Source organism: Hetaerina americana, unplaced genomic scaffold (assembly GCF_022747635.1).
Source record: "Hetaerina americana unplaced genomic scaffold, ioHetAmer1.1.p SCAF_7, whole genome shotgun sequence".
In the NCBI taxonomy this organism is placed as follows: Eukaryota; Metazoa; Arthropoda; class Insecta; order Odonata; family Calopterygidae; genus Hetaerina; species Hetaerina americana.
Window position 1 is genome coordinate 85579681 of NW_027287316.1, and position 14531 is coordinate 85594211.

Consider the following 14531-nt stretch of genomic DNA (forward strand, 5'->3'; position numbering starts at 1 on the left):
TCGCAGATAGTCGTGAGGCTTTGTGCAAATCCGGTGACAAGCGGGAGATTTTGTACATGATTTGTATTCGGGAGACGAAGGAAGTGTGGAGAGAAACGGGGAATTGGCCGACTCTTAAAGAAATTTGCCAAAGGGTCACACAGTTTCAGGTCCCATCCGACGGACGTCGCAGTGCATTCGGAGCGTTCTGGACTCATTAGAGCCCCAAATTAAGGCTCAGGGCACCACCACTCGAAGATTCTTTCATAGCCGAGATTCGACGCCAGAGCATCGTGTTGGGAAGTCAGTGAACTAATCCACCGCCACAATCGAGTCATTCGAGTATGGTCGTTTGCGAGTGCCACACGAAGGGGAAAAAGCCTTCTTGACTGAAATCGGTGCCACAATTCCCATGAGTTCCTCCGTTTGAAGTTGAAGCGAACCGTTGATTATTGGCAGCTGAAGCACCTTTCCATGAGATGAGGCAAAATGTATTCTTTTTTAGAACTAACTTTTTAGCATACTGACATTAATAAAATATAAATTTGCATTACGTTGCAGCAGTAACCAATGAATAAATATTTCCTACCAGCCCTGAAACCTTCGTCAGTAGCAACGACTACGCCCGCCAGCCATTGTTTTAATTTGTGGCACATAAAATACTTACATAAAATCAGTGAATAAAGAAAGATGTTCGCAGAGAGTTGGTTGGAAATGACAGTTTGCCTTTTCAGAGCTATCAGCCACTAAGTTGATCGTATATCATTAGTCGATGCGGGCAATATTGCCAATCAGTATTATTACAAAACACGATAGTGTAAATTTTAGCACTGATAAATCAGTTTTAATTTGATATGGATGCAAACTCAAGCAAGAATATACGGGCAATTTTAGGCCCCAGAGGCAGACAACGGCCTCCAGTGCTTCAGCGATCCGCGCCAGCTTCACGAGGGACTACGCGCGCGGGAATCAAGAGCTCGGTGGCGGACCTAAACCAACCCCTTTCTCACTTCCCCCCTAGTGGTCCGGCCCCTCACTCGAAACTCCCCCTGGGGTTGAGAAGAGCGGGAGGGGGTGAAGGGGAGTTAAAGTGCCGCAAATTTATAACTGACGGCGGGACGCGAGTTAAGGGGCGTGAAGGGCACAGACAAGTTCCCTCTTCACGGAGGGCTTTGGGTTTCCTATCTATCAGCACTTTGCGACGCGCGCGCCATCCCGTGGGTGGGTATATCAAATTACGCTCCGGCAGCTCGAAGGGAAACTTTTAACGAACCGTTGTCGATCCGTTGAGGTCGCTTGAGCGCACCCAAACCCTCCTCACCTTCCCCCCCTTGTTTACTCATCCTTACCTCTGGATCAGGGACCCCAAATGCCGTGCCCGTGACCCCTAACTAGCAATCACGCTCCTACAAATACAATCTGTTTTTTTCATAGGCATGAATTTCCTGGTGGGTGGCCAGGAAAAATATCACAAAAAGTTTCAGGATAACTGTAAATATTAACGAGTGGTTAATAAAAGTGATATTTGGAGGGTGTGCGATTCACAGCTTGGCGATATTCGGTGGTGCATAACTGTCATTGGTGCCTCGGGTCGCGAATCGAATGAAACCTCCTGCAGAACTACTGGCTAAGGGAGAATCGCCCCTTCAACATAATTCCACGCGTCATAGTCTGACGCGTGGAATTATGGTGAAGGGGCGATCTGACTAATACAATTCTTTTTAAACTTCCGCTGCCAACTTGGCCTCAAGTGACACATCCCTGATTGGTTCGCCAAAAATCAACTTTTACACAAGCGTTTCGTGGGTGTTGGGGACGTTTAACGTGATGGAAACCTCCGCATGCAACTGAGAAAGTAGGTCAAACGGCTTCTTTTTTGGGTGGATTAAGGGGTTCAGATGAAGTGAAGGCATGAGAGAAGGAAGGTTGCTGGAGATGACGGTGAAACATAGAAATACACTGCCAAGCACCTCATGGAGTATTGATGGAATTGAGGTCTTACGGCTAGTAGTATTTAATGAATGAAAAACTCCAATAGCCGTCAACATTTTACCTTTCTAACCGTATTCGAATTCACCTTTCTTATCCTTTCCTTTTTTACCTTTTATCCCTTCTTGACTTGTGGCGCTAGCCAACTAATTTCATTTGTACTTTGTTTAGAAAGGTAAACTGTTTACGGCTATTGGAGTTTTTCATTCATTTAACACCTTATGGAGTATTTTTTAACAGTTCTACCTAGTTAATGGCTTGTACACAAAGCTATTCGCGCCATATTATCGAATTGCATTTTATGTTAATTGCATTTCAATTGCTATATCCCACAAATAAGAAGTGCACAGCACACGATAATCTACAATCGAAATTATTTCACTGCCAATTACCCATTAATTAATAACAAACAACGAATAAGCAACACTCATGGGATGCACAACCATGTATAACAAATGCTGTTGTCATCAAAAACACGAAGATATATGCAACCTTCAGCAAGATGCACCCGCCAAGATCGAAATTGAGGTCGAAAGAGGGTCACAGCGATTAGAGTAGGTGTGCAGAATCTCAAGTTTCACCAGACTGTACGCCGGTGTTCCTATCTGGTGGGCTGGGAATCTTACTGGAAAAATGTTTCTCTTTTAAACCGCATATCAATTTACAGAATAAAAAACATGTATTTCTGCAAACTGAACAACACATACTAATTTTCAGTTTCCTCAATTCATGTGAAAGACGCTTTTGAATCTGATTCACCGATCATAGAGTAAATACCGGTTGAAGAGAGCTCAATAAAAGGCAAATGAAACGCGATAAATTAGAGGAATCTTTCTCGAGTATGTCCTCACTCCATCACCCACACATCGATGTCCTCGGATTTAACAAAGACCCGGGGACTAACGAGCAGGTTGGAGTAACGACATCGAGCCATGACATCGAGTGAATCGCTCGATGTCAGAAGGATGACACCGATTGTTCTACACTCGCATAATGCCTCGCCAGCTGCCTCAAGAGCATGTAGCACGGGGCGTCAGATCACCAGACATGCACACACAATTACAATCATTGCATCTCTACACAAATATCAGTCCCATCATACCCTCAAACAAAGAACACGAAAGAAGGTAGGGCCCGGGTTCGAATCCTGGTGGCGGAAGATATTTTTCAGTGGTCCCTAGATCCCTACTTGAGGTGCTTTTGGAGGGCACTTAGAGTGAGTTCGCCGTCCGTCGAATGGGACCTGTACCTGTGTTACCCCTATGCGCCTTTCGTTAAGAGTTGGCTAATGCCGACGCCGAGTTTCTCTCCACCCTTCCTCCTTTCCTCTCCATCCCTAATGACGCAAATGACCTCAGCTGTCGGTCGACACCCATAAAAACAACTATTACTACGAAAGAAGGTACCTAAGTATGAGAATATTACAATGATAGGATATTATCCCAATTATGCGGCCACAAGGTTATAAAAATGGGTATATTTAAGGTACAGGCAAGATAACGATAAAATATACACACTATCAATACTAATTATCTCCTTCGCGCCTCCAATCGTATCTATTTTGACCTCAAATCTCAGAGAGGAAAAAACGACATATCAAACCAATCCTTTCTACTCTCTCTGTCTCCCTTGAGGTGGCGTTCAAGATGCGATGCCAGTGGATTCAGTGGAAGCACCACGGAGGACGAAGCGAGGGAGCGGCGTGCCCACAGTCCCTCGAATTCTAGGAAACCCAGTGCTCCTCACACTCCTTCCGCAATCGTTACCCATCCTCCGCTCTCTCCCCACACCCTCGCCCGTCCCTCGACCGTGCACTCTCGGTAAAATTCTTACGAATTCCCCTACCTCCCAAATAGAGACCTATATCCATCGTCCAGAACAGTCGAATAAATTCCTTTTATTTGATGCACCTTATAACGATTAATAAAGTTCTTTGGAATCATTCCAAAGAATAAACGTATCTCTCAAAGTACAATGGGAAGGAAAAAAAGAACGGCAAGAGAATTCGACTGTGACCACACGCAAAATTGACTCAGTCCCTAAGGTTCGACAAGAGTTTCCCCAAACAGAATGTAACAGCGTAATGAAGTGAATTATTTCACAAGATCGAAACCTCCATTGTAAATGCATTCGTCTTAGTCAACTTTATAAATCAGTGCTCACCCAACAGAATAGCTAAAAATCAGAGTGCAGCCATATAATAATGGGCTTCCCTCAAACGTACGTAGATGAAACAGGATTAAACAACTATTTTCAGGAAGTACTCACACTGACCTTCGTTGTAAAACATTTTAGCCGACAGTTTTCAAAGTTTTATCACCATTAATTAAACACGATCACGAATGCATGACATTGATTGGTTTTGATTGGTTAAACAAGATATTTCTAGATCAAACCACAAGTAACATTTGTATAGACAGAGTACATGACCTTGCTCCATCCCCTTTTAGGGTATACTTGTAGCTAACGGATGCATTCCTCCGCTGGAGCTGGTATGGTCAATGCAGTAGCACGGTGGCCCAAGGAGCTACTAACAACGGTTACTGCGCTCCAAAGAATGTGGAAATCGTTAAAAAAAGATCGATTTGGAAGCATTATTTGCGCATTTTGGAGAAATTAGCTATTCATGATATTTGTAATCTTTAGGTACACTATTTTCAAATCCCCAGGAATCTCTGGTATTCTATAGTTTGAACCAAATATGGCAAGGAAAGATATTTCTCTCAATTGTTCCCGGCTCAACTTTGTGGAAATTCATGTTAATTAAATGAAGAATACAATGTATCTTTCCACTGTCCTTTATTCACGTACAACCAGTTTCAACGCTCAAGCGTCATCATCAGGTACAAATTAATCAAGTCGCAGTTCATTTATATACCAATCATGAGGGAGAGGAGGGGTGGGTGAGAGAGAGAGGGGGAGAGAAGGAGGGGAAAGAAAGTGGGGTTGCGATCGGCGTTGATGGGGAGGGGGGAGAGGGGTGTTAAGCGTCAGGAAAGGTGATTGGTGGGTTTACAGTGGGGTGGGGGGTTTGTCGGGTCTTTCTGTGAAGGAAAGGGGTACTTCCAGGATTGGGGAGAGGTATTCAAACAATAAATTGTTAACCAAATGACCCGTTTTTAAATTCTTCCTTATTTCCAGTTCTTCCCACTTGTCCATCATCCATTGTCATGGAAAGACTCACTCTTCATTTAATAATCTTCCCCGATAAAATTAGCTACTGCCCAAAAATAATATTAACAATGTATTTTCATTACCCAATCTATTAAAAACAAAAACCGACATATGACAATTGGAGTCATTAAAACAGTAAGAATACCGCGAGGTATTAACTTAAACATCCGGTAGCTGTCCTCCGTTCAGCACGCATAGATTTTTACGATCATTTGCGGCCGCCTCTATAAGACGCGACACTCCCCTCTTTACATTTTACGTACGTTTACATTGCGTGACGTCGATCTTAAATAATAATGCTCTGGTCGGCTTTGAATTGCCACAAGGAAATTTCGCTCATTTGGTTGGCGCAAAATACACACCTGAGAAACATGAAGTCAGCCGCTTGAACTAGGCCAATCCAGAATTTACAAAAGAAGTATTTTTTCGAGATTCGTGTCTCTTTTGCTATGAATAATATCATTAGAATTAAATTATATGAACTTAATAATTAAAAATTGTAATTATATAAATAATAATTCATATGAATGTCGCCGATATTCACATGAATTTAAGAAAGTTAAAAATTTCAATGCAACAATTTCAGAGTTTAAAAATCATTCGCCTTGACTCAGTCAAGGCGAATGATTTTTACACTCTGAAATTGTTGCATTGAAATGCACATTAGCGGATGACTCCGTTAAAAGTTACTGTTTCGGCATCTCCCGCAGTTTCTTTGGAAAGTTAAAAATGTTAACTATTTATCAGACACGAAATAATATCATCAAAACTCACTTCTTAATTTCGTCAACTATTTTTAGTTCCAAGACCCTGTGGGTGATGCCGCGACAGTGACTTTGAACGGGGTCAACCAACTAAATGTGCGCTACAATGCAACAATTTCAGAATGTAAAAATAATTATAAGATTTCAAATCAATAATTTTCAGAATTTTAATTTAAATTGATTGAATTACATTGAGGTACAACACCTGCTGTACATATCATTTGCGAGTGGAAGACCTCCCCCCTCTCGATTCACTCGTAATTCACTCGGTGCTGGTACGGGATGCCAGCGAAAGAGCGCGACCAAGAAGGGGCAGCGAAGGGAACTCACCTGGCAGACGAACCCCTGCCCCGACCAGTCCCGGAGGAGAACGCCAAGGGCCAGGTGGGCGCCCGTCAGGGCCACGGCCACCACCAGGGCCGCCCTCCTCGGCATGGGCATCATGGTGTGCACGGCGAGGATGAGGGCGAAGAGGGGGAGGGCGGAGGCCGTGGAGGGGGCCGGGGGCCGCCCAAGAGGGGGCGGCCGCTCCTCCCCGGGGGGCAGGTGCCCCAGCAACAGGATGCCGGCCCCGCAGGCCGCCGAGATGAGCAGGGATGCGGCGAGGGCGGGGGCGTCACCCGACGTGGCCCCGGGCAGGAACTGGCCGGCGAAGAGCAGGGCCCACGAGGAGAGGGCCACGGCCGAGAGGGCGGACGCCTGCACCACGCGGTGTTCCAGGTCCTTGGAAAGAGAGAAGGGGGGGGGGGAGCGATTAGGTTGTTACTGGCTAAATAACCACAAGCCAATAGGAATTCAACTTAGTGAAGAGTACGGAGACGGAACAATGAGCTAAGGCGGAGTGAGGCATTCACGACGAGGACACCACACTGGTCGGCCTAGCCTTGTCACATGTGAACTGACGATAAAAATCAACGAAATAATTCGTGATAATCACCGATTTACGATTACTTATCTCTCGATAGACGTGGCTCGCAACACTGAGGTTTGACCGTGTTCGCAGAATTGCAGGCCGGTGTAAACAAGTGGTTAAAATGTGAGACGGCAGATTTCTTCAGAGACGGAATTGAAAAGCTACGGTATAGTTATGATGAATGCCTCAATTCAAATGGCGACTACGTAGAAAAGTAGTTTAAGAATGTGCCTTTCAAATGTTTATAATAAAACTTTGTTTTGCATCTCGATTAACATTTTATTTCAACATGTAACTTACTTTCTGGAGAGCACCTCTTTATCACAATCTTCAGCATCCCGTCGCATCCCCTCGGCATCTCCCGCGTTCTTTTGTCCCGCCCTCTTTGAATATCCTAAGCAAGTGGTCGCCATGAATACTTCTGCCATCCAAAGTATCTTGGGATAGCACTGCTTCACCTGGGAATATCCCGCAGCGCTCTGTCCATATCAACAGGATTCTTTCCAGACCACCGTCAAGGTTTACTGCGGAGGGTGCATCAAAACCAGTCATGCACAGTACTTAAAGAACTGCGCACTGTAAATGACATACCGGTAGTTACAAAACACTCTGTGGTGTTAGGCAACGGGACTATTCACTTGAATCCACTTAGTTGAAAACTAACCATTACTATTTACATGGGAAACATGCAAACAAAGAAATTAACTTGCTACCTCAATGAAATACTTTTAGTAAATTAAGATATAATAAGACTTAGTATACTAAATATTTACGGCAAAATAAAGAAGAGAAAATAAACAAGTACACATTAAACCCGTAGCCACCGCCGCACTTGCGCTTTTTGTTCATGATATTCTTATTTCGGGAGAGAGCAATGTTCCAGTGAACGCGGTTATTCTGGATTTTAAGAAAGCCTTCGACCAAGTGCCTCTCAGTAAACTACTAACAAACCCAGAAGCATATCGCATAGATACAAAGACTCGTATCCTGGGTTGGATTAAAGACTTTTTGAATGGTCGGGTTCAATGATTAGTCACAGATGGAGTTAGCTCAAATGCAGTAGAAGTTACTTCAGATGTTCCCCAGGGAGATGTTATCGGACCTGTTTTATTCCTACTTTATCCCATACGTAAACGATATTGACTCCGTAGTCACTATGAAGATACGTTTATTTGCCGACGATGCAGTGGTTTACCGAGATACCGAGATGACAGATGACCTTGATGCTATACAACGCTGATGCGACACTTGGCAATTAGAATTAAACTTAAAAAGGTGGAAAGTTATGCATTTTTGTAAAAAGAGCAATTCCCACCCGAAAGCCTACTGCATCGGGAACACCGAAATGGAACGTGTGGGCTCGATTAAGTAATTAGGCGTTACCCTCACTCACGACCTCTCCTGGGTGAAACACCTACGGAAAATATGTGGACAAGGAAGCAAATAATTAAGATTTATCAGAATATTATGGGGTAAATGTGATGAAAAGGTCAAAGAGAAATGTTATAATTCGATAGTTAGGCCTCATTTAGAATATGCTGCAAGTACAAATATGGGATCCTCACGAAGTGTGGCGTATCCGAATCGGATCGCGTGCGGCGTAGAAGAGCTAGAGTTTTTAAAAGTAGTTATGATTAACTTAGTAGTGCATCCAAAATATTCGAGCAGCTAGGCTGGGAATCACTCCCGGAGCGCTGTTTAACTTACAGATTGAAGCTCTTGCGTTGATTGGAAGGAGGTCTCTTTAGCAGTGATGTTGAAAGTATATAATTACCCCTCATTCTACTACGGCAGGAGACGACATGTCGGTAAAATTGGTGAGATTCGACATTTTCTTATTTTATGACCCTGCAAGCCACCGCTAGGGTGTGTGGCAGGGAATGAATACACACCAGACTAATTTTGATCCGAATATGGCCATACCGCGGTCGGACAACGTTATTCTTCCCTTATCGTTCGCGTAAAAAATGGCATCTTAAATCTGCCGCCGTACTATGGGGGTAATAATATATTTTGAACAGCACTGCTAAAGAGACGCCCTTCCAATTTTTGCCAAAGCTTCACTCTGTAATTTAACCTTCCTTCCGTGAGAGATTCGCCGCCTAGATCCCCTAATATTTCGTATACGCTAGTAAGTTTATAAATATTAAGTGTAGAACAGACAGATTTAAGATTTCATTTTCCCACGAACGATTAGGTATCAGAATAACGTTGTCCGAACGTGCTTGGGGGAAAACCCATTTTCCCTTTTTATTTTAAGTAGCTAGTATGTAGTTACGTTATCATCAATCCTTATTTGTTCAAAATATAATATTCTATATTTATCTTTATTTTGTCACCCTCTTATTATCACCTTCTGTCGTAAGCAAAGTGAAGCATACCTCACCCAGATACCGTAATTAATGTACAAGTAGTTATCACTATCTACATTATTTGAATTATTTTACCACTTAAGCTTAAAGGAAATTTAATTTTTGATGAGCCGTAACTGCTGTCGAATCAGCCGCTGCCACACACCATATAAGTTGCTTTCAGGGCACGATATTGATATCTCTTAATGCAGAATTGTACGTTTGGGTTCCTCCAGTGGCCTCGTCGTCCCATCCGGACGCTCTCTCCTCCGCCTCGACATCGGTGCAGACCAGGGTCCCTGGCCACCACGTGCCGTCTCTTCTACTTCCATTTAAGTTCTCCTATTCTAATTGCCCTCGAGTGTGAGCTCGATCGAGTGAATAACGAGTCGCTAACTTTTTTTAACGTGATCGAAATTACAAAATAGAGCTACGGATTGCAAGCGATTCGACGAAATCCTTGGATTCGCACCAAATCCAACTGCGTGCGCCTTATTGCTGACAGGAGCAAAAAATATGCTTGTATATGTGACCGAGGGATTTTTACGCCCCCAGTCATAAAATGCCAGCGTAAAATATATTATGGGCCCCGGAATAGCTCGCTTTTTCTGTGATTTCGTTTTCTTTTCGACATAGGCTGATGCGACATTTTATTTGCACCGAAATGTGGTCCAAATGTTATTTTCAAATGCTTTGATAAACTCTTCCGCAGCAGGTAGAGTCGCAATTCCCAGGCCGTTCGCACCCGTTTCCGATCGGGTCGCTTACATTCTGAACAGCCACAGCGGGGCGTTGGTACGGATGTCAGCTGATCACCCCTCGACAACCCTAGTGTGGCAACCGCCCCCTTTCCACCATAAATTCCACCCCCCCCCCCCCGCCGCAAAAGGGCCGAGCAACCTCCATCCTAGCTCCCTTACGGGGAAGGACAGCGGTCCTTCAAGTCATGACGCGGCGCGCTTTGGGACTGGCGACCGTTGGCGCATTATTCCTTCAGCGTCCGCAAAAACATCCATTCGTGAATAAACGCTTTTCCTTCGTTCATTTCCATCGGGGAGGGTCTGAAATCTTCAAAAAGGAAACTTGGAGGCAGGCGTGCGCGCTCACATGTCAGTGAGTCTTGAAAATCATATCATTCGATGCGGAGTGACGTTTGCATTCATAATCCATGATATTTTTACGTTAGCTCTTGTTGGTGAAGCTATCCGCCAAAATACAGATTTTTGAAAGTACTTCTTTGCCGAGTTTGAAACCTGTTTTCGACATTTTTCTATCAAACAGAGAAAGGGAAACATCTATGAAAAATAAATCGCCAAGAGATATACTTATTGATCATGAAAGCACATCGCCAGGTAAAGAGAAATTGACTCAAAAAATAATTGGGCGTCGATTTACAAAGACTACCCAGCGTTAATTTGTTTTATTTCACACACGCTAATATGAAGACCAGATGAGTTCTCGCACTCTGATGAATATTTCCTCGTTCGAAAGCAACGTGTAAGAAAAATGGAGTATTAAATCAATACAATAATGCTACAACACGCTGTAGTATGGCAGTAATAGTAGTGGCAATTATCCCAATCGAAAGACCAATGAAAATCATCCGGTATAAGTGAGTATAGTGTCCTCTCATCATAATCCGTAGCATTTAGAATATATTACCGAAGCTGTGAATGATTTATTTTCATTTTTAGTTGAATCAAAATTAAATGAAAATGGAAGCGGCTAGTAGTTCTATTTTAGACAGTCCCTGCAAAATATCATAGAATACCCAATGGCACGTTTTCCCATTTGTGCCATATTTATCCCATTCTATTGTTTCGCTCGAGCTTACCTGCCGTATACAGTCACAATCAGTCATTTCGACCGAGTCCGAACAGTGAGCAGAGTGATTTTACTTGCGGCCCGAAGACGAAAGACCCCTCCGTGTGCGTGTGTGGGACGATGAGGGGGCGCTGCTAGCCTTTCATGCATAAGCATCCTCAGTTGATTGAAGCAACTTAACTAATTTGAAATAATCCTGGCGATGGTTTTCAACGCATTGAGCACCTTCCTTCCGTCTCGTATTCGATTGGATAAAGATCGACGTCTCAGGTCGACTACCGCGTCTCTCAACGAAAATGAATAATTTATACTCGATAGATTTTATGAACCAAACTAAAACTTCCACATCGTTCGGCTAATGCGTAAGAACTAAGAAATATTTGAGAGGCGTATGCTACATAACGAAAATATGATATATTTCCAGATTGATTTTATTTAGAATTTTTATTATGTCACCAACATAACCTCAAGACAGTTGCGCCCTTTCCACATTTTTTTCTTTTTGTTTGAATCTGTTTGTGAGTGACAAATTTGACAGTAAGGCGACTTCCAATCAGCCGTTGGTATCACACCGCGGCATCGTGTCACGTTTGCCGCCTGCTTGCCCTCGCTCTACCCGCCGCGCCGGCAGAGGACTCTCGCGGAACCTCATTCGCAAGGGGGGACATGGGCCCTCCTTGCATCTCTACGAGTGCCATCAACGAGTCTTCCACGAGGGCGCGTGGCAGGATGTCAACAGACGTCACATTTTGTCAGGGTAACGCCGTTTGGGAGATGTATCCGTACCAACAATGGTCAGTTGAAACTAATATAGTGTTAGTGTAGAAAGGTGCGAGCTTCATAACTTTATAAGGCTCTCCCACACTCTTCCTTTCGTGTGACCCCCTCGCTCAACACTGTTGCCAACTTTCATCCTCTTCGAAGCCAGCTTTGTCCTCGACGAATTCCCTCTCACGAATGCTCTTTGCCCCTGCGCATTCGTTTGTTTTCAACGGGGTTTCTCTCAACTGGTGTGGCACAGCACGTGGCGATTCGAGTGTGAGAGGACTCCTGGGATTGCCACTGGCAATTGGCGGTGGGCATATCCCACGCGCGGAGAAGGAATGTTCGGCAGGGGAGCATGATGGCCGCTTCGAGGCGCAGGGGCGGCTGAGGGGCAGGCATCTCGCTGGCGAAAGGGTCTCAGACCGAGCAGGGCCTTGGGGCAGTTGGCATTGATTTTTGTTTCAGATGTCCGTATGTACGAGCAGGATGATTCAAAATGTATCTGCCACTTACGTCTCACTTATTTCTGATTACGGGTAAGTACGCCCAAAATGATAGAATGGAGAACCAATGAGACCCTCATTCTTATCGTATAAGTAAAATCAACTGCGCAGGGCGCGAGTATTACCCCCATTGACCCACGGTAGTGTATCGATTGATTATATTTCCATCTATTTGGAGAAACATACGCGGCTAAAGATGACGAGCTCGTGAAATATTTGTGTTTAGTAAAAGTGTGCTAGGGAAATGTCACGAGCGATGATTTCTTCCACTAATCATTCTGAATATGACACGAGGACTTGTTAAGATACGTTTGACTGTCCAATTAGATCGTGCGCAGAGACGAGGGTTTAGTTCAAAGACCTACGTGAGATGCCGCGACAGTTAGTTTGATTGGGGCGCTGATGCTGATAGGGTGCGTTCCGAAATCAATGGAATTGAATTTCCCCCCATTATTATGTTGCATCTCAGATGCCACACATACGCATCTTTTAATAAGTATTTACAGGCATAATGATATCCTATACTCTTGTAATAATGAAAAATATTTTAGCTACAAGTAAGTTTTGAAAATTGGAATTGATGCTTCATACTATTATACTTTAAGTACATATACACCTGTACACCAAAATGGAGGAATTTCATAGCGCAAAAATTCCAGTCAAGGCGAATGATATTCACTCATTCCAGGAGGAGGTGTCGGATTCGTAGCACGGTATTAAGATACTCCTGGTGGCTTATTTGCATTATTAGTGGAACTGGAGTGAACCCACTCACCGAGCCGCCAATTTAAACATTAGATCTATTGCATCCATTAAGAAAGCTAAAATTTGGAATAGATCCGTCCTTGACACGATTCTTATCGAAGAATTTTGTCAAGGACGGAACATTTGACCTGTTTATTCATTTTCCTTCGACCGACTCCTCCATCTATAACAAAATCCCACTGCGTTACCTCCTTCTAAGAGACGGATTAGTATGGACCCTCATCAACGATAAAAAATTCATACCAACACACCCAAACATAATCAAATACTTCCACAGAATTAAAGTCAACTACGCATAACGCGCGAGGGCCCCTGAGCACCCAACCCATAACCAACACCCCTAACTATCATACAGTGCTTTAATATGCGTATTACTGCCTAATCAAAACGCCATCCTTAGGAGACGACCTGTTTAGGAACACTACGGAAGAAAAAGAGACGTTTCAGGCGTGATATGGTGGAATATCATGATTAATTAAAAATAGCAAATTTCCACAAAAATAAAGTTTAATGCGACCGGTTTCAATGTTACTACATCATCATCAGATGTTTCAATGTTACTACATCATCAGATGATGATGTAGTAACATTGAAACCGGTCGCATTAAACTTTATTTTTGTCGAAAATTGCTATTTGTTAATTAACTACGGAAGAAGGCGAACTAAGGAGAGTCTATTGGCGGCCTGTAACTCTGAAGATGACATTATGAAATTATGCATCAATGGGAAGCAGGTCTCCATTGCGATGACTTCAAAAATGTATTACTAGGTCAGTCGCATGATAGAGTCTTACTTTTCCGCCGGACACGGAACGGGTGAAGGAAACCCCCGCTGGTAGACGTCGCCCTGAGAGAGCGGAGTGCCCGAAAGCCATTGAATGCAAACAGATCAAACGTTTCCACTTCACTTCTCCCATTTAACGACATTCTGTCGAATTTTAGAAGTCGTAGCACGCATGATTGTATATGGAAACAATTAGACAACTCAAGAGGAAGTGCTCACGTGACAGACTGATATTGATCGTGGGTCGCCGTCGTCTGGGAAAGAGGCAGATCATCTTGGAGGCTGTCAGGAGAGCACCACTGCCCGCACGGACCCTGGGGGGGGGTGGGGGGGTGGTACTCACGGGAGCCTGCAGAAGAAGCGCGAGGAGCACGCCGGTGCTTCCGAGGGCAGCCACCAGGAGGCAGCCGAGGAAGAGGGCGTGCTTGAGCCGGATGCAGTAGCGCTTGTACAGGTCCTCGAGTTCCATCTCGCCACCGGACACGGCCGACCCTTGCCGGGCCGCCCCTGGGTCTCCGGGGCCTCCCATCCCGCCGCCGCCCCTGCCCCTCTCCGGCCCTCCCTTCATGGGAGACTCCTCCCACCACACCGTCCCGGCCTCTCCTGCGGGGAAACGAAGAGAAAGGAGTCAGCGACGCAGTGTGGGACGAGGTGGGGTGGACCGCATACGGACATGGTTTTTATACATAGTAATCCATCTGATGAATCCATGCTGCTTCCG

At 44.4% G+C, this 14531-nt stretch overlaps 1 protein-coding gene across 1 annotated transcript in view; it reads right to left on the minus strand.

Moving 5' to 3' along the window:
* Ac76E (adenylate cyclase type 2 Ac76E) overlaps positions 1-14325 on the minus strand; it is a 935623-nt gene extending 921298 nt beyond the window's left edge. The window contains exons 1-2 of the mRNA XM_071595784.1: positions 14154-14325; positions 6237-6629 (exon numbers count right to left, since the gene is read on the minus strand). Of these exons, the coding sequence (XP_071451885.1) occupies positions 6237-6629; positions 14154-14279 (519 nt within the window). The 5' untranslated portion in view covers positions 14280-14325. The remainder of the gene's footprint in view (positions 1-6236; positions 6630-14153) is intronic.
* Positions 14326-14531: the final 206 nt, after the last annotated feature.